The sequence below is a fragment of the Bufo gargarizans genome, chromosome 10 (assembly GCF_014858855.1).
Source record: "Bufo gargarizans isolate SCDJY-AF-19 chromosome 10, ASM1485885v1, whole genome shotgun sequence".
Classification (NCBI taxonomy): Eukaryota; Metazoa; Chordata; class Amphibia; order Anura; family Bufonidae; genus Bufo; species Bufo gargarizans.
Genome location: NC_058089.1, coordinates 103,113,042 through 103,133,801, shown reverse-complemented (window position 1 = coordinate 103,133,801; position 20,760 = coordinate 103,113,042). Strand labels below are relative to the sequence as shown.

At 41.7% G+C, this 20,760-nt stretch overlaps 1 protein-coding gene across 1 annotated transcript in view; it reads left to right on the top strand.

Moving 5' to 3' along the window:
- WWOX (WW domain containing oxidoreductase) overlaps positions 1 to 20,760 on the top strand; it is an 834,115-nt gene that overhangs the window by 197,083 nt on the left and 616,272 nt on the right. The window contains exons 8-9 of the mRNA XM_044270184.1: positions 1,940 to 2,125; positions 16,971 to 17,235. Coding sequence (XP_044126119.1) covers positions 1,940 to 2,125; positions 16,971 to 17,235 — 451 coding nt within the window. The remainder of the gene's footprint in view (positions 1 to 1,939; positions 2,126 to 16,970; positions 17,236 to 20,760) is intronic.

Genomic DNA, 20,760 nt, shown 5'->3' with positions numbered 1-20,760 from the left:
AGATAGAGGCTAAGTGTCTGATTGGAGATCGCTGCCAATCATGACGACCAAGGTCCTGTGTTCCCCCACTTTAATGGAGCATCAGTCATGTCCGCTACTACTCCTTTCAACTGTGTGAAAATGACAGAGATAGCCAAGTACTGTGCTTGTCTATTTTCCGCAGTCCTAGACGGTTCAGTAGAGCAGCAGTAGACATTTGCGACAACCTCTCATATGACTTGCTTTCTAATGATTGGGTCCCTGCAGTGTTATCCCCACAGGTCAGGATTTTTATATTGATGGCTTATGCTGAGGATAGACCATCAATGTCTGATTGGTGAAATGTAGGAACCCTGCCAATCAGCTTTTCCGAAGTAGCTCTGGCACCGGCGCTACACAGCTCTGTCTGTTGTGTAATCTATGGAGCCGCTTACTGCAGTCCTGCCCCTGAGGATAGGCCATTAATATAAATATCGTAAAAAAAAAAAAAAAAACTTGAATCCCCATCCTATGGAGAGGGGATTTGTGTTGTTCATGGGAAAACCCATTTAAATGAGTTTTCCAGTTTTATTTGCATTTGCCTGTAGATGAAAACGAAGGTTGGTGGGGAGTTCTCTTCACCAGTGGTAGTGTCTGAACGACAAGGATGACTGTGGCACTTTGAAGTAAATGAAGTATACATTTTTATCACTTAATATTAGGCTCTGTGCCAAATATGTTTTACTGAAATCAATATTTTTTTTATAAATAATGAAAATAAATTTAAAGGAATTGTTCACTTTGACAACCCCTAGCAGTAATGTCTCTAATAGTCTTAATTACAAATCCTGTAGGATTTTTTTTTTTTTACCTACAGCTTCTGTGCAAATCTTTGTTTCTCCATAGTAACAGACTGCAAAAAAACCTGTGTAGTCTTATCTTGCATTCATACTCTCATCCATTTCTTCCCCAGTATTTAAAGGCGTTGTCCCATTAAGACCATTTATTCCCTATCCATAGTATGGGGCACAAGTGTCCAAGTTGTGGGGGTCTGACCACTGGGGACCTCGCTGATCACGAAAAACTGAGTGCCCGTGCTACCTAGATTGAATGGTGTGGTGGTCATGCGTGTCTACTGTTGCTTCATTCAGCTTTACGGTGTTGCCAGAGAGTGCTAGTATTCGGCTATCTCCAGCAGTCCCATAGAGTTGAATGAAGCAGCGGATGCGCATTGATGACTACCGCAACATTCAAACGGGGAGCAGGTGCTCGAACCTCAACCCATCAAAAAACTCTTTCCTTACCTACAGGAAAGGAGATAAGTTGTCTGAATGGGACAGCCCCTTTAATAACCTAGATTTGGCAGTTGAGCAAGAGGTAGAGGACAGGTGGGTGGCAATTTGACTGCAGGATCAGACTACACAATATTTGCTTGTAGTCTGTTGCCATGGAGATACACTGTCTGCATACGAGTTGTAGACACAACATAAACCAGATTTCTATATATATTTGTGTGTTGGTTTAAAATTGAAAAATCTGTAGGTGGTGAGGTTGTCAGAAGGATAACCAAAGCAATTGATGCATGTGTTGATCTTGTGGTGGAGACCTTTCTGCCGTTTTATGTAAGCGGGACATAGGGTTGGAGTCGTGCTATGGTAAGTGGAATGGTAACAAGTCTTGTAGGTAGTGTGTGACGATGAGATGCCAGTCCACGCATTCTGTGTTCGAATGGACACACAAATTGAGCATATGCATGCCCAGCCTAGGGAGGTACTGAAAGGCTTATCAGGCATGTGTTTATTCTGTAGAGTAATATGTAGACCAGTGCCTATTGTAGGTTATCTGCAGGAGGTGGACTTCCAGAAGCACTGGTCGGTCATCATTCCTCCAAGTTTGTCCCTTCTTTAAGTTGTTACCTATAATATGGCAGATTAGGACTTCATACAGTACTGTATATAAAATCTGCTCCTGTCTTTCACAGGCCTCTCCATGTCCTCATTTGCAACGCTGCAGTCCTTGGCCTTCCCTGGCAGCTGACAGAAGATCACTTTGAAGAGACTTTCCAAGCCAATCACCTCGGCAATTTCTACTTGGTCTCACTCCTGCAAGACATATTACGTCAGTCTGTCCCAGCAAGGGTGGTTGTGGTGTCTTCAGAGTCTCACAGGTTGGTCAACTGAATATAGGGAGATGACAACATGAGGTCAAGCCCCTTTTTGTAGCAAAAAAAAAAAATGCACTTCTCACTTTAACAATGTAAATCCTTTAGAACAATTCAATCCAGTGTGGTAGAATAGAAAGAGCAAATGCAAAAAAAAAATCTCACGTCATCAATATGCATTTCCATAAGTCTGAAAATAGTGACCACAAGTCAAACTGGACATCAATGGGGCAAACTGTATAGGAGGCAGACCAAAGCATGGCCATCTGTTTAAAAAACAAACCTTAATGGCTACTCCTGTATGTGGCTCATAATTCTGCAATCATCATTCATGACAGAGGTGTCTTTAAAATAAAAAAAAAGGCATTTTGGCGTCTATTTTATGGGTCTGTTGCACTGTTAGTTTTCCTGCCTTCTAGTCAGACTACACAATATTTGCCTAGTAGTCTGTTGCCATGGAGATCCACTGCCTCTATCAGATTTCTAAATATGTTTGTGTGTTCGTCTTTGAAATTGAAAGACCTGTAGGTTATCAGAAGGAGAACTAAAGAAATTGATGAGTGTGGTGATCTTGTGGTGGAGACCACAAAAAGGATTTAGCATGAAATGTACCGGTCTATTATGCCTCTGAGAAAGGCATAACGTAATCAGCAACCGTGCTGAAGATTTTCTCTTGTCAATAAGGCTGGAACTACACTGCAACATGTCGATCTAAGGGGGTTGGGCCTAGGGATGAACAAATCGCTCACCTGCCTTTTGATTGACATGACCAGACATCTAGCATGGCCCTGTCAATCACGTGCCTGTGCCACTGCTTCGAGTAGTGACGCAAGCACCAAAGCTTCTTCGTGAACAGCTACTGCTCACGCGCCGCTATAGCAGCACAAGTGAAGTCACTGCTTGCGTCGCTACTCGGGGCACTGGCGCAGGCACGAGATTTACAGGTCCACCTTACACAAACATGAGTAGCATGACGCACTGCATACTGGAAGTGAGACAGTATAGCCAAAAATGTCAAGGGAATACAACTTTCTTTTTTCCTTTGATAGTCCATGTACGGTATTTATGTCGGCTCTATTAATCATGATAGAAACCCCTTTCTCCGTTACACATTGAGCCACCCATCGAGCAGCCTCGACGATGGAATAATAATTGATTAAATTCAAATGCTGTGACCTTTATTGATTTGCCATTCAACAACTTCGGCAGCCACCCAAGAAGAAAGAAAAGATATAGTGAAATCTAAATAGTCTACCTAAAGGCGGGGAGGCTTCATGTGTTTATGGAGTGAAGGGGAATTTATTCCTCTCTTCCTAGAGGAGCGGTCTACTGGACGCCTCCCTGCCGTCTCCCGAAGACCTTCTGGCTTCTCAACCGGAAACACGTTAATCCTTTCTCCATTCAAGGATTTCCATAATGTGACAATAACAAATTTATTGAAGGTCATCATTTTCCAGAGGCGCTCGATTTCTTTCTCAAACTATAATCATTTAGAAGCAATTCCATAAATTCATGACTCCATATAATCCATATTAATGGACGTCCTGTGGAATTGTTCTACCGGAAGATGTCAATACAAATGCAATTCTATTGTTTTTGTAAGTCGCCTATAAATTTAGTTGTCAGTATAAGGTCTGAGAGACGAATAAAATGGACTGTTTTTTGTTTTTATTGTCTTTATGAAGAAACAATACTTAAAGGGGGTGTATCCAAGAAAAAAAAAAAAAAAAAGAGTAGGCAAATGTGTAAAATTTTTGCCTCTCCAGTTCCTACTAGTCCTGAGTCATGTGAACAATGTGTGGCTGCAGAACCAGCAGGGACCGGAGTGGTGGCGCAAGAGTGTCAGGACATATGGATTCTGTCAGGAACTTTTCCCACCCAAATTCAATTAGTATTGTCTGCAGTTGCGTTAAGTTTTTGTGTTTTTTTCCCCGTACAGATTGTATGTGTTTTCCAAGCACGTGAAAAAATAAAAACCAAAGATTAACCATCTACATCTCCTAGCAACCATAAATGAATAACGCATTGTATCCAGATCCCATTCACTTCTATGGAGCCAGAGTTCAGTGAAAAATGCACAATATAGAACATTTAACATTTTTTTTTCCTGCGTGAAAAACAACGCTCATGTGCATAGAACCATTGAAATGAATGGGTCAGGATTCAGTCCAGATGCTATGCGTTTGCTACGCACAACACATCTGGATAAAAAAAACGGTCATGTGAAAGAACCCTTAGGGCTCATGCACACGACCGTGCAGATCCACAAAAAACGGATGCCGCCCGTGTGCCTTCCGCAATTTGCGGAATGGAACAGGAGGCCCGTTATAGAAATGACTATTCTTGTCCGCAAAACGGACAAGAATAGGACATGCCTCATAATTTTTGTGGGGTCACGGAACGGAGCAACGGATGCGGACAGCACACAGAGTGCTGTCTGCATCTTTTCACGGACCCATTGAAATGAATGGTTCCGTATACGGACCGTATAGGGAATCAAAATATGGCCCATATACGGAACTCAAAAAAACGTTCGTGTGCATGAGCCCTTAAAGAGGCAATTATGTTTTTGTTTTTTTATTTATTTATTTTACTCAGTTTACTCATTGTAAATTAAAAAAATAAAAATTAAAAAATGCAGGCAATTTATTTATTTTACTCACTCACAGTATGTAATTGTAAAATTTAGCAGAGAGCCAGAGTTCAAAAAAATATATGTTTTTCAGAAAATATAAAACCACCTTTACAAGACAATCAGATAATCGGCACAGGTTCGTTTTTGCAACCAGTCACACCATTTTCCTGCAGCGCCCTCTGCAGGGCACATGTAGTATTACATAATGCAAGTGACGAGCACCGTATTTATAAATAAAAATAAAAAAATGTTGCACTAAGTTTATAAAGAAAAGCAGTGTGTCATGTGAACAGTGCCAAATATAGTGTCTGCAATATATATATTGCGGGGCTGTAGACAATGAATACATAAAGTATGTTCACTTCAGTACTCAGATCTGGCATCTATAGATAATGCTGGACAGAAAAAGGCAGCAGGCAGTGTTTTTTTTGTCTTGTGCTGTTTGACATCCGACAACCATAGCGGCAGATTTTGGGATTATCTCCTCTTCTACTGGAGGTGAAAACTTGGTCAGGACTCTACCTTTTAAAGCAGGCATCCTCAAACTGTGGCCCTCCAGCTGTTGCAAAACTACAACTCCCAACATGCCCGAACATCGTACAGGTATCAGTCTACAGCAGGGCATTGTGGGAGTTGTAGTTTTACAACAGCTGGAGGGCCGCAGTTTGAGGATGCCTGCTTTAAAGGAACAACTTTTAGCAAATGATGCAGTGGAAAAATGGCCCAAGGGTAATTGAAAAGGGTTTAGGCAGAAACCCTTCTGTCCTGTGTGGGGGGGCCTGGTTTGATCCTTGCTATGGGACCTTTTCTTCTCTGTGTATGCTGCTGATCACAACGGATGGGCCAGATGAATATGAAAATCCCATAGAAAGCTATGGAATCAATTCCAGCTTCTGTTTCCCTCCAGAATTTTCTGCCCCTCGTCTGAGGGAAACTGAGCCGAATTGCCGGAAATACAGTCTACACACCCCTGTTAAAATGTTAGGTTTCTGTGCTGTAATAAAAGATAAATAATTTCAGAACTTTAATGTGACCTATAAACTGTACAACTCATTTGAAAAACAAACTGAAATCTTTTAGGTAGAGGGAAGAAAACTAAAACTAAAATAATGTAGTTGCATAAGTGTGCACACCCTCTTATAACTGGGGATGTAGCTGTGTTCAGAATTAAGTATTCATATTCAAAATCCTGTTAAATAGGAGTCAGCATACACCTGCCATCATGTAAAGTGCCTGATTAACCCCAAATACAGTTCAGGTGCTCAAGTTGGTCTTTCCTGAAATTTTCTTAGTCGCATCCCACAGCAGAAGCCATGGTCCACAGAGAGCTTCCAAAGCATCAGAGGGATCTCATTGTTAGAAGGTATCAGTCAGGAGAAGGGTACAAAAGAATTTCCAAGCCATTAGATATACCATGGAACACAGTGAAGACAGTCATCATCAAGTGGAGAAAAACAGTGACATTACTAAGAACTGGATGTCCCTCCAAAATTGATGAAAAGACGAGAAGAAAACTGGTCTGGGAGGCGACCAAGAGGCCTACAGCAACATTAAAGGAGCTGCAGGAATATCTGGCAAGTCCTGGCTGTGTGGTACATGTGACAACAATCTCCCATAATCTTCATATGTCTGGGCTATGGGGTAGAGTGGCAAGACGAAAGCCTTTTCTTACGAAGAAAAACATCCAAGCCAGGCTACATTTTGCAAAAACACATCTGAAGTCTCCCAAAAGCATGTGGGAAAAGGTTATGGTCTGATGAAAACAAGGTTGAACTTTTTGGCCATAATTCCAAAAGATATGTTTGGCGCAAAAACAACACTGCATATCACCAGAAGAACACCATCCCCACAGTGAAGCATGGTGGTGGCAGCATCATGCCAAGGGGCGGTTTTTCTTCAGATGGAACTGGGGCCTTAGTTAAGCTAGAGGGAATTATGAACAGTTCCAAATACCAGTCAATATTGGCACAAAACCTTCAGGCTTCTGCTAGAAAGCTGAACATGAAGAGGAACTTCATCTTTCAGCATGACAATGACCCAAAGCATACATCCAAATCAACAAAGGAATGGCTTCACCAGAAGATGATTAAAGTTTTGGAATGGCCCAGCCAGAACCCAGACCTGAATCCAATTGAAAATCTGTGGGGTAATCTGAAGAGGGCTGTGCCCAGGAGATGCCCTCGCAATCTGACAGATTTGGAGTGTTTTTGCAAAGAAGAGTGGGCACATCTTGCCAAGTCAAATTGTGCCATGCTGATAGACTCATACCCAAAAAGACTGAGTGCTGTAATAAAATCAATAGGTGCTTCAACAAAGTATTAGTTTAAGGGTGTGCACACTTATGCAACCATATTATTTTATTTACATTACAGAAACCTGACATTTTAACAGGGGTGTGTAGACTTTTTATATCCACTGTATGTGAATGAGCCCTTACGATTTCATACAGTCATCATTCATTTAAGTCTTATGATTTTCTATGCTGTGTGCTTTTCTGATGCTATCAGACATTGATGACCCGCAAACACCATTTGCAGAACATGGCATGCAAGCCATTAAAGTCATGTGTAATGACTGGTATGTAGTCAAGATCTAGACTCCATTGGCTCTGACTGTTCCTTTTCATCCCCTTCCTTCGAGGGGTTAACGGGACCTTCCCATTTAAATGCACTTTAACAAAGCATAAGATCCCAGCAATACGAGGCCTCATCACCAGGGGTGGAAAATCCAATACTTATTTCTGAAATGCTCACATGACCCAGAGTGGAGCTTATTTTTTAATCATGCATCCATAAAAGTAACCCTTGGGACTCGGAGCAGCGAGACCAGCCAAGGGTCAGGCTGGAGCCTTTATCACTCCCAAACACAGGGGCTTAGAGAATAAATGACATTCTGTAGATTGATTTACATTTACCATTTAAAATTTATGGTAGCCTCAAATGAAAGGAAGCAACGGAGAGCGGGGGGCAATAATCCCACCCCGCACTAAAACACTGAGCATCTCCTAATTAAGTGCTAAGGAAATATGGATTCTCCTTATCTTTGCAAATCACCTCGACTCTGGAAGAGAGGAGCCGGTTGTGGTTATAAAGCAGCGGAGGGCTACTGTGGGCCATCCGGAGCGCTCTGCCAAGAATAAATCTGCCAACTCCCTTCACTTGCCAGATGTGGAGGGCATCGGGGGATACGGTATAAATGAGCTGTTATTTAATGGGGATTATGTTGAATTGTCAACTGCTTGTCTCGGCTTGCAACCTTCTGCTTCAGACACAAGCGCAGAACATTTCTCGTCGTCTTTATTAGACTGCGTTCACATCTCCGTTTAGGAGATGCCGTGTAAATGCAGGCTGTCGGTCAGATAAAAAAAAACGTTCCATGCAGTAGTTTGTGGGCGAAAATTGGCATTTAGGCCAGAAATCGGCTGGATCACCGCTGGACCTCATTGCAGTCATTGGGGGATCGGCAGTGAAGTAGGGGATGCGGCAGACTGCTCTGTGCCGGAAACAGCCTGCCGGATCTCGTGACAGAGTTGTGAATGAGGCCTCAACAGACAAAAAATTGCAACTGGTGTGTGAGATGGAGCAGAATATACAGTGTGTGTATAGATATATTCACCTTCTGGCCTTCAAGGGGTTGTCCCATGAAAAATATTCTACTTTTGTATTTGCATGGAAGTAAAAATTATTATTGCCGCCAAGTTATTCACTTAAAGCCATCTGTATAGCGCCACCTGCTGTTTGCTATTTTTCTCATTTCTCTGTCCTGCTCATTGAGCATGTGCTCAGTTCCATCCTTCAGCTAGCACTAGCTGCAGCAGAAAAGAGACGCCCCCCCACCGAGGAAGGGACATGCAACCTACGCTGACTGCTTGAAATAAGTATAGGAGGACAATTAGAGCAATGAATGTGGAGATCTCTGGATCCATGTGAGGTACAGGGCTGGTTCTAGCTTTGTTAGAAAGAGGTTATCATGTACTAGATTATGGGTGATTTTCAGAATTTACATTATTTATGAGATAACCCTTTTAATATTTGTTATTTATGGCGCATTGGTGGGGGTCCAAATCCCAGAACACCTGCCGATGAGGCCACTGAGCTTCGAGTCCTGCGGCACCTTTGTATAGTGGCTGTGCTTGGTATTGCAGCCCGGGCCCATGACGTCACTGGCCCAGGAAGAGGCTGTAGCACTGTTTGAAGCACCGCAGCCTCTTTAAGCAACTGATTGCACCCCAACCGATCAGATATTGATGACTTTTTGTGGATAGATCATCCTATTGAACCCCCAGAAAGCCCATCTAAAGGGATTTCCAGTATTAGACAAAAGACTCTGGGTTGGTCAAGAAACCGGGCCCCATTTTAAATTAGAATCCAAGCTGTAGATCTTATGGCATGTTTTTTTTTTTGTATGGGTTTCAAGGCTGTGTTGAGGAAAAATAAGAAGTGAAAGGTTACTTTTTGCTGGGGTTTCCAGCAAAACCACCCACGGAAATGCTTGCAGGCCAGCATTCCAGCATTTACAACTGAAAATCCACAACAGAAATACACGGGTCAGCAAATTTTTCTAGCATGTACTATATTTTTCGTTTTATAAGACTCACCGGAGTATAAGACGCACCTAGATTCTGGAGGAGGAAGATAATTATTTTTATTTTTATCAGACCCCCAATCTTTATCAGACATCAGATCAGACCCCCAATCTTTATCCGACCCCCAAACTTTCAGGCTGCAGATCAGACCACCCAATCAAACACCCAGTCTTCATAAGAACTATCATATAAAGATTTTATCAGCTGTATTCAGGATCCTAATCCCTGGCAAGTAGAGCAGAGGGGAGGAAGAAGCAGCTCTTTAGCTGTCCTGCTGTGCTAATTAGGACAGGTTATGTGTGTACCAATAGGACGGTGGCCATTTTATTTCTCCCTAGACAAAGCAAGCCATTATAACTAATCAAACCAATTTGGGAATATTTTATAATAAAGTAATATTTAAGTATTTAATTTTTTTTATTCCTGGAGAACCTCTTTAATTATACAGATTCCAGAGGTAACCAGAGCACCGCTGGATTTGACAGGTGAGTGATAGTTGGTTTGTTATTTTATGAAAGTTTTTGCAGGCTACTATGATTTATTATATTGTTGACAAACCCTTTAAAGGAGTTATGCCATGATTCATGTAAAAAAATGAGAATCAGAAATCATATAGGACATGACATTCTCTTTCTAACAAAGCTAGAACTAGCCCTGTACCTCACATGGGTCCAGAGATCTCCCCATTTATTGCTCCAGTTGGTCTGCTAGATATATTTCAGACTCAGAGCTTAGTGGGCGTTTCCTTTTTTTTTTGGGGGGGGGGGGGGATCATTCTGTTGCAGCCTAGGAGGGCAAGTCCTTTCTGCTGTTGCTCTTTCTTTCTAACTGCAACAGTTTCTAATCAGAGACGGCTGGTGGCATTTGAAGATTTAATAAACTGAGCATGTGTGTCCACCGCAGTGAGGTGGACAGAGAAATAAGGAGAAGAACAAACAGCAGGTGGCGCTATAGAGATAGATTTTATGTAAAAACTCAGTGGCTATACGTCATTTTTAATTACATGCAATTAAAAAAGTATTTAGATCCAGGTGCTGGTTTGAAAAATATAGAATATATTATGTGGGACAACCCCTTTAATGTTCCTTCAGCCTGTCCCTGTTATGTTTTCCCCTTTTTGTGAAGATTATGATTACTGTCACGTATTGTTGACTATGATCACAGCTGGTAATATCTTCTGCTTTATGAAGAGTTGTAATTAAGTTAAGCAACAGGTCTTAATACCTCTTGGGCTCCAGTAGGCACCCATCATGTTCACTCCTCCACCTTGTCTTCGCTGGTCCATTTGTCTTTTGGCAAAGCAATCCGCGTGAAGCTAAACATTCCCAGTTATTTTTATTCATTTCACATGAAACAGAACATTCCACCAACGCTGTTGCTTTGTAGGACGGCAAGGAACCAAACAATGAGGGCAGAGAGCAAACAGATCAATGGACGAATATGCTCGACTCTATTTAACATGCCCCCAATAAAGTCCCGCCAGCCGCAAGTAATACAATGTTCTGAGATTTCTGGGTGATTGCGAAGTTTTCTCGAGGACATTATTATTATTATTTATTTTTTTTTGCAGCTTTCCTCCCATAGCGAAAAGGCAAAAAAAGTAAAGTAACAAACAGCTGGAGTTTAATTATTCTGACTCGATTACAGAACATCAACGAGTTATTTTGATTTGTGTGTAAGCCATGCCATGGGTATACTTAAAAGCCTAAGAGTCTGCCAAACTCAGCCTGGCTGTCTACACTTATCTCTCAAACATGTGAGGATGCTCATGGCACCGTACCAAGGTTATTATCCCAGTGTTGCTGTTTGTTTTCTTCAAGTAAAAGGTCATTGGACTCACACAGAATCCCAAGTTCGAGGTGTAGAATTTCAAGAAGTCAGAAGTTGGTCCTAGCCTAAAGGAGTTAAAAAAACAAATAAAATACCCTATTTTAAGGTATTGTCCAGGTTTTATTTTTAATAGTGCCTTTGACGAGATCTCTACTTTCCTGCTTCCTTTCGGCTCTGCGGCTTCTAGCAGTAGTCACTGGATTTTCCATCCCTGCTTGTAAACTTCACGCACGTTGCTGCAGCCAATGACTGGCCTCACCGGTAATATGTGCACATTCAGGACATGAGCCAGCAGAGGCATACTATTTTGGGACATGTGACTGCTGAAGCCAGTCATTGGCTGCAGCAGTGCACGTGACCTGTCTGTGCTGAATTTTATAGACTGGGATTGTAAGTCCAGTGAAGGGAGCCAAAGAGCCAGAATGGAACAGCAAAGAGCAGGTATAGGTCCCTTTACAGTTACTGCTGGGTGAATTTGAAAAAAAAAATTAAAAAATCCTGGACAACTACCGCTGGGTGAATTTGAAAAAAATAAAAAATAAATCCTGGACAACCCCTTTGATATATATCAAAGTGTGGTGATGTGTACAGTAAGTGCTGGGAGTGTTGTTCGGGGCTGGATTTTATGTGGACTGGGGATAGGTTTGGTAGTGGGATCTGACACTCCACACCCTTCCACTACATGTATTGTCTGTTGCCAGAGGTCATCGCAGGTGAGGACTGCTGTTTTAGTCAAGGAGGGATAAAACAACTCTCTGTGTATGACTTGGAGGGAGAAAGGCTGAGGGAGCCTGAGAGGCTCTGGGTGATCTCCGCCAGGAGGCTGTGTGAAGCCGGATCTCTTCCCTGTCTGAACTTCTGTTGGATGAGCGGACCTGCTAAGGGTTGGAGTCTGAGACCCTGTGTATAAGCTGTGCTTAGAGGTGGGTCAGGGAAAAGAAGTTTGTGTTAGTTAGAGCCCAGACGGACAGGCGTTTAGTTAATTCTGTTTATGTTTGTGCTGGTGCCAAAATAAAGCATCATTTGGACTTTACATCCGTTGTCTGACGAGACGTCTGTGATTGCAACCCCCTAAAAGAGAGAGCGATCACTTACAAAAGTTTAAGAATTACTGCTTTCTTTAAAGAATCACTGTACTTTCACACAAGGTTACATAATTGAATAGTGCAAGCGACCACAAGAAACGTTGTAATATGTTTTATCAGTGAGAAATGTCTAGTTATCAATTGTTTACCTTCCCCATTGCTAACTGTTTTTTACTTTGAAAAATGCTTTGAATTCTGTCTTGAGAGGACCAGAGATCCATAGGAGGATTATGTTACACATGTCAATACATGTCTATGAGACAGAATGAGTTAGATGTGACCCAAAGAGAGACTAAAGAGACTGCACAGCTACATAGGAGATATATATCTCGGTACACTTGCCGAGTTTACAACCAGTACAGGTCAGTTCCCCTCTGTAATGTCCTTCATGATCCTGGGGCTGCTTCTGAGTGAGTAAAAGAAGCTTAGGAAGAAGCTTCTCTTCTACTTTCTGTGTGCAGTGGATGGCAGCTAGTGTCCACCTAGCATGTCTGAGAGATCTACAAACTAGATGTTCAGCATGTACAGAGAAAAACTGCTAAAAAATGCCAGATACAAGTGACATAGAAATAGTTCTATTCCTCATTCACTACACACTGTACTATTGATTAATGTACAGTTTGTTGAAAGGTTAGATATGCGTAAATATTCTTTTATAATGCTCATCGTATGGCAAAGGGGGTCAAAATCTAAAAGAAATGCTTGATTGCTTGTCATGGCAGCCGTATAGGGTTCATGTATCCTGTCACAGTTGGTAACCAAAAGGGTGCTTAATGATACCAAATGCCACCAGCAGACACCGGTACTATAAAATGCACATGGCAGACGATGAGCCCTATTAAATAACTTGCATTGGGTCCCTAGAGGTTAAAGTTACACTTTATAGAGATTTTTGTCTTGTCCCCCACTTCAGCTCACCTGGTGTCTTATTTATACATCTATTCATCTAGCTGTCTTTTGATAGTAAGACCTTGATCATATGGCATGACCTGCCAGACCATGGGGTTTTCCAGGCTGTTGGATTTAATGACTACATAAAGATGTCTCAAAGCGAAGTTTATCATTTGCTATTAATATAATGTGAATTTTCTAGGTTTCTGATAGAACTGCATATAACCCTGTAAGTAAGGTAACTGCAAGCAGCTCCAGCTTCACTTGGTGGACCTGGTATAGACCTGTCTCTTCCCCGATAGTGTCAAGGAACAATTCATTTAATTCTATTAGGCCTCTTTTACATGGGCGTCGCGTGTGAGGGCCGGATAGGATGCAGGTACGTTGTAGGGAAAATCCATGCGATTTTGCCTGCGAGTGGGGTGAGTTTTGTATCCGATTGCATTGCGTTCTTCATTTTTTTCCGCGCGAGTGCAATGCATTTTGCACGCGTGTGAGAAAAAACTGAATGTGGTACCCAGACCCAAACCCGGACTTCTTCACTGAAGTTCGGGTTTGGGTTAGGTATGCTGTAGATTTTAATATTTTCCCTTATAACATGGTTATATCGGAAAATAATAGCATTCTTAATACAGAATACTAAGTAAATTAGGGATGGAGGGGTTAAAAAATAAAAATTAAACTCACCTCATCCACTTGTTCGCGCAGCCCGGCTTGTCTTCTTTCTTCTTCTTTGAGGACCTGGGAGAAAGGGACCTTTGGTGACGTCACTGCGCTCATCACATGGTCCTATCACCATGGTGATGGACCATGTGACTGACCATGTGATGAGCACAGTGACGTCACCAAAGGTCCTTTTCCCCCCAGGTCATCAAAGAAGAAGAAAGAAGACAAGCCGGGCAGCGCGAACAAGTGGATGAGGTGAATTTACTTATTTTAAAAAAATTTAACCCCTCCATCCCTAATTTACTTAGCATTCTGTATTAAGAATACTATTATTTATAACCATGTTATAAGGGAAAATAATAGTGATCGGGTCCCCATCTCGATCGTCACCTAGAAACCATGCGTGAAAATTGCACCGCATCCGCACTTGCTTGCGGATGCTTGCGATTTTCATGCAGCCCCATTCACTTCTATGGAGCCTGCGTTGCGTGAAAAACGCACAATATAGAGCATGCACATGTGCACAGCCCCATAGAAATGAATGGGTCCGGATTCAGTGCGGGTGCAATGCGTTCACCTCACGCATTGCACCCGCGCGGAAAACTCGCAGGTGTGATAGGGGCCTTATGTTAAGTTTACATTCTTTTTAAACAAAGTATTACAGAAAGGCTCAAATACTGATTACTTAAAGAGGACCTTTCACTGGTCCTGACATTACAATACAGTATTATTACCTGGCTGTGTAGGGCATGATGAGTAGATGTCCGAGTAGTATTTTTTTTTCAGATGGGCTGTATGCTTATGGGCCCTGTATGCTAATTAATAGCATTGGCACAGGGAGGAGGAGACAGACGTGTTTTTCAAGGGGCGTCACCTTTTCGCTGGCTGTGACGCGCTCTGCTGCGATAGGACAGCTTACAGCCGGGGAGAAGGAGACGCCCCTTGAGAAACACGGCGTCACCTCCTCCCTTTACCGATGCTTTTAATTAGGATACAGGGCGTCAAAAGAGAACAGGGGGCACAGCGGGGGAATGGAGCAAGCACATCTGAAAAAATTAGTGCATGGAAATCTACTCATCATGCCCTGAACAGCCAGGCACTAATATTGTAATGTAGGACTCTTTAAGACATATCTGACCATATTTAAAGAGAAAAATGATGGACTCTAGTCCAGGTCACCAGTCAGGTGCCTTTGGTATATGTTGCCTGATGGATCCATCACAGTTTTTTCAACAGAAGTGGCAACGCAGATGTGAATGGAGCCTAAGTAGTACAAAAATTTGTGTTTTGACATATGTTTGACATTTTTGTATACATACTGGTTGGTGAAACAAATTTCCCCACCTGCGGTGTTCTGTCAGGTGAGTTGTGGTAGTGAAAAATGACCACCTATACTACAGCTTCATTATTTTTACAAAATCATAACCGGTATAGCTGAAGACCAGATAATACAATAAATCATCCAGTATGTGTAAATGAAACAACCACAATACAGATTTTTTGGCCTTTAGATATAGACCAGGGATCGGCAACCTTGGGCACACCAGCTGTTGTGAAACTACAATTCCCAGCATGCTCCATTCATTTATGTGAGAGTTCTGAGAAGAGCAGAGGAAGTATGCATGCTGGGAGTTGTAGTTTCACAATAGCTGGAGAGCCGGAGGTTGCCTACCTTTTGTTATAGACAGTTAAAGAGCCTTTCACCAATTTTCTAACATTTCAAGAACCATGTTTAAGAGACTTGACGGATTTTGCAAAAATAAAATATTTTTTTTTTCTTTTTGTGATTTTTAAGCAACTGTGGCCCAATGTAAAATGTGTAAGAGCTCCTCCAACTATGTCTGAGTGCAGTGCTCAACTAGGTAGATCTGGACCAGGTCTACAAGCCTAAGGGGAGGCTTCATGGGGTTTGGAGGGAAGTGAGCAAGAAGGATAGGAAAGAGTTAATATTATGAGGGGGGGGGGGTGAGGGTTAAAAGGGAGAAAAAAAAAGAGTGGACCGGTATCCATTTTGGTCAGCCACCATACAGCGCTGATCTGACATCCATCCAACCCTTTTCATATTGGTTTCAAGTTAACAATGACGACTAAGTGGTGTTGAACGGCTATGTAGCCAGGATACAATCGTAACAGCCTTGGCGGTGGGTGGAGGGGTACTTGGCGCTAAGCGTAGTTCTCGTGTGGTGGGGAGGAAGCTAAAAAAGGCTCTGGAATTCCCACGTTCGGAAGTAGGTCTGATCTGGTTGTTATCTGCCCAGGTGTAATGGGCTAGGGGCCCATCGGTTTCTGGTTCTGCTTCTGAGCTGGTGTTCATCTGCTAGAGGGGTTGGGCAGATCTCCTTCAGATTTTTTGGGGTTCCAAGGACCTCCCCCGGTCGTATTTGTCTCAGGGATTGGTGTTCAGTTGTGGTGAATTTTTGAGGTGGCGGCCTCATGGGGTGGAGGCAAAAAAAAGTTATTGTTATTTATAGTATTTATGGTGTTTTTTTTTTATTTTTAATAAATGGCTGCTGTGTCTAGTTAAATCCATTCATTGTTTCCATATCATTATTGGGTCAAAAACTGGGTTATGAAGGAAAGGTGAGGAACATGAATAAGTTGGGGAAAGATTCAACAATCCCCCTAGTCAAAGGACCTTGTGCCGTGGCCATTGTATGCACACTACTGCTCCATTCATACAGGGGATTCGGTGTTCTCCATTCGTGTGATTGGTAGGGGTCCCAAGTTGTATTCCCAGTAATAGTACATTTATCATCCACCCCTTGTATAGGTAATAAATGTTTATGGGAATATTAGGTAACAACCCCTGTGCTAGCTGTAAAGTTGACAAGGGATTTTGGTTAGGGATCCTTTATCATTCAAAAACTTTGAATAAAATTTGGAACAACCGTATTTAATGAATTTACTTATGTTAGTAATACAACGTTTTATTTCAGTATCACAATACAATAAAATCTAAATAAATTGTGTGCAAAGCAAAAATAAGACTATCAAAAAGTAAAACAAACTAAAAGAAAAACATTTCAGTTCATTGTTAAAATCATCACTTCCTCGAACTGTAAAACTGTTCATAGGAAACACTAGTTTCATCTTTCTGGACTGTAGCTCAGTTTTTACTGGCAGGATTTTTTTTATGTAATTTTTTTTTTTACATTTTAGATTCACAGAAATTAAAGATTCATCGGGGAAACTTGACCTCAACCTGCTTTCCCCATCTAAGAAGGACTACTGGGCTATGTTAGCGTACAACCGTTCCAAGCTCTGCAATGTTCTCTTCTCCAAGGAATTGAACCGCCGCCTCTCTCCTCATGGGGTGACGTCCAACGCGGTGCATCCAGGAAACATGATGTATTCGTCCATTCATAGGAACTGGTGGGGGTACAGGTTGCTGTTTGGTTTGGTTCGACCCTTCACAAAGTCCATGGTGAGTGAAGTTCTTAACATATTGTTAGCTTTAGCTGTTGGCATAGGATCAAAGTGGATTGAAAATCCAGATGTACGTATTTGCTCGACCTCTCTGCCTTTGATACCTGCGAGGCTTATTTCAGTAGTTTATGGTGCTCTGACGCCATAATAATATCAACACAATCCCATCTATAGCTTCCAACACTGAGTTCCTTTCGCTGTAGAGATCTTGTTCCTTCTGATAATTACTCGACGATGTGCAATGCATTCGTCTGAGGAGTGGAGACAAGAGAAATGTGATACGATAAAATCATGGGAATTGGCTTTTTTTTTCGAATTGTTAGAAAAGGAGTGAATTGAAAAACATTGCAGACGTTTGGCTGGAGATCTTATTGGAATGACTGCCCCGGGAAAGTTTGGAGAGGTGTGGTAAAGCTTCACGGTGACCTCTTCTCTTTTCCGGTCATTGACTGCAAAATATGAAAATGTGTGTGGTATTTTATTTTTTCTGCGTACATGAAAAATTGCATTTAATTGATGCCCTAATGTAACGAGATCTCTAAACTCCAGTAGGTCTGCAGTGGTGCATGATAAGAAAATGCGGGGCACACTTTAATTTATGAATACTTTTGGTCTATAGATTAGGATGAAGCCTGTACATTTACTGTTTATTGTAGCTTGCTTTTGACTTGATGAATTTCGGTTGGTAGCAATATTATTATTATAAAAGCAACAGAGAAAGGTGAAAGTTAAAATAACAGGCGTTTTTTTTTTTTTTGGTTTAAGCTTTACATCCTTGTGTTCTTGAGGAACTTAGATCAGTTCTTACAAAACTTGTCATTTCAAAACTTTATAAACAAGTATAGTGCCAACCGGTGAAAATCAAACAAGATCCAGTTAATTAAGGGATATTCCCATCTCATAAAGTGATGGATTATCCTTGTATGATCATTTGGGCTTTGGCCTCTGGGGCAACTACCGAATGAAGGGGTTGCAGTGCTGAGATGAGATAAGGAGAGGCCGGACACTGCCTGACAACTATGACAGGTAAGTGTTTATTTAGGCAGTTTACATTGTAACAAATGTGCTCATTAGACGAGCTAAAGGCTATTAATGTTGAAATGGTCTTTCACAATTGGATAATAAATTGACTAAAAGAGCTTTATAAAGAGAGAACGGACTATGATTCAACTAAATTGGTACTTAAACACCTGGGATCTTTTGGGGAGCACCAATCAACTCTTGATACAGAAGTTATAGTTAACAGTATTTTTGTTTGTGTTTTGCTATTGACTCCAGTTTATGGATTGTTAAACATTTTCCACAATATTCATATCCCTGTCGAGGGAGAACAACTAGTTTATGCAGTTCATCTGTAGTATTATACATGCATGTATGCCATGTAAGTGTAACTGTCATATTATTTTTTTAATTTGCTAGTGTATTAGAGCTAGGCATGTAGTATACTTGAGTTAGGTCTGTCAATGATTGTCAAAAGATCTGTAATTATTTTATAATGACAGCTTTCATTACTGTCCCCTGTCTCTTTCCATCGTTGCTAAGGCTTGTCTGTCTCCAGATAATTGTAAACAGAAGACAGAGGGGTGGTCCTCCTGCACTCCATGTCCTGCATTAGGCTTCAGAGTGAGGAGGCGTGTCTCTCAGTAATCCAATCTGATTGGCTGGCAGGAAGCTGCTGCCTACAGCAAGTGTGTATGTAAAGTGAGGGAAGGCAGTTTTGGCCTCAGCGGAATTTTGGTGAGGACGGCCGTGCCAAACTTCCCCCCCTGGAATCCTGTCAGCAGCAGTGTCCTTTATGCTTTCCATTTATCTCAATCGAAGGCAGTGCTGAGGATTGGGAGCGGCAGCTTAAAACCGCCTTCGAGAATTGGCATGTCTCTCCTGGCCACAGCTGTAAGCCGCCGCTCAGTGATCCACAGCGCTTCTTCCCATTGAAATGAATGGGAGGCAGAAACCACACAGCCCCCAGAGTCCTGGTGTCCTCCCCAAAATTCCATGGTAAAACCCGCCATGTGAACGGCCCCTAAAGCTGATGCAGAATTTATTTTTATTTTTTATTATTATTATTTTTTAAGGTGTTTTTTTATGTGGTTTTGATTCCAGGCCATTCTTCTTTTTACAATGGTGCAGTTTTTAAAACTGCAAGCAGAAAAGAAAAAAACTCTGCTGTGAAGTTTAACCTGGTTGAAATCAATATGGAAGTTCTTTATGCATTTTTGGTAAGAATTTTTGGTGCGGAATCCCTGCCAAAATCCTTGCCCCAAATGCTCTGTGTGAGCCTGTCCTTACTTTGTCATCTTTAGCGCTCCAGTGAAGTCATAGGGCATGCGCACAAGTGTCGTCCTATATGTTGCTCAATCTGAGAATGTTGGTCTCTAGGTGGTGCACCCCTAAGGACACATGTCTTTTGGGGAAGCGGGCGACCATACCTGTATTACCTGCCATCAGATCCGACACCTTCATAACTATGAAAGGCATTGCGCCAGCTCATGTATTATCTGATATATACATTCCATTGATGGGTATGAAGTAAGGATCCCGAATAAAGCAACGCTGCGAGCCTAAGTGCAATTATCACACACTCAGTGCAGTCTTTAATAGAAATATTTTTTTGGGCAGCGGTGGGAGTTGAAAGAATATCAAGTGTTAGGGGCAGCAAGCGCTTAGCAGATGTTACATCGAACTGAAATTAATAAAAGAAAAAAAATTCATCCTTTCTAACAGTTGAAAGTGGGTCAGGTTTGTTGAAGTTCTGAGACTATTGGGTTACGTTTCCTGTTTCGGTGCGAAGCCAGCCATTGTGCAAGAACTTTAACAGATGTGCTGTTCCCCTTTTTAATAGATGGGAATAAAATCTCTGGTTCTGCTGCAGAGTTATAAATTACAGCGAGAAAGCTCAAGCTGTCACTGCGTTAACCTTAACTCGCCAGAGCAGCGGGATTCTGCCCTGGAATAACCTGATGCCAAAAGATTTATAACTTGAAAAATGGAACAGATTCCAGAAAGGATGGAGATGTGTTGTCTGCTCTGTCAGACAGAGATGTACATGGAGGATTCGGTGCAGAGAAAACATTATTCTTACCTGCAGCCCAATTCTTCTGGGATTGATCGCACAAAATGGAATAGGGGTCTGTGTGCTACGGGCCCGGCCCTGCAGACAGGAGGACAGGACTGTAAATTTGAGGGGATTACAACAGGTTTTATTTACTGAGTGCACCTCATATGTCTGCTTTATGGGTAGAGATTAACTAACGATCTGGTTGTATGCTAGCAGCCTGGTCCTTATAGTGCGCCTCGTGCATGTTATGTCATGTAATATTGCATCATTGTAGAGCGTTATCGTTTATTATATAATATATAGTATGTAATAAACTCGTATCTAATTTCAATTTAATATATTTATTATTTACATTTATTTCACTTATTTATTAGATAATAAAAAGATATAAAAACTAGACTGATGATAGATAGATATTAGATAGATTGAAAATATATAAATTGATACAGAATGGTAGACAGTATA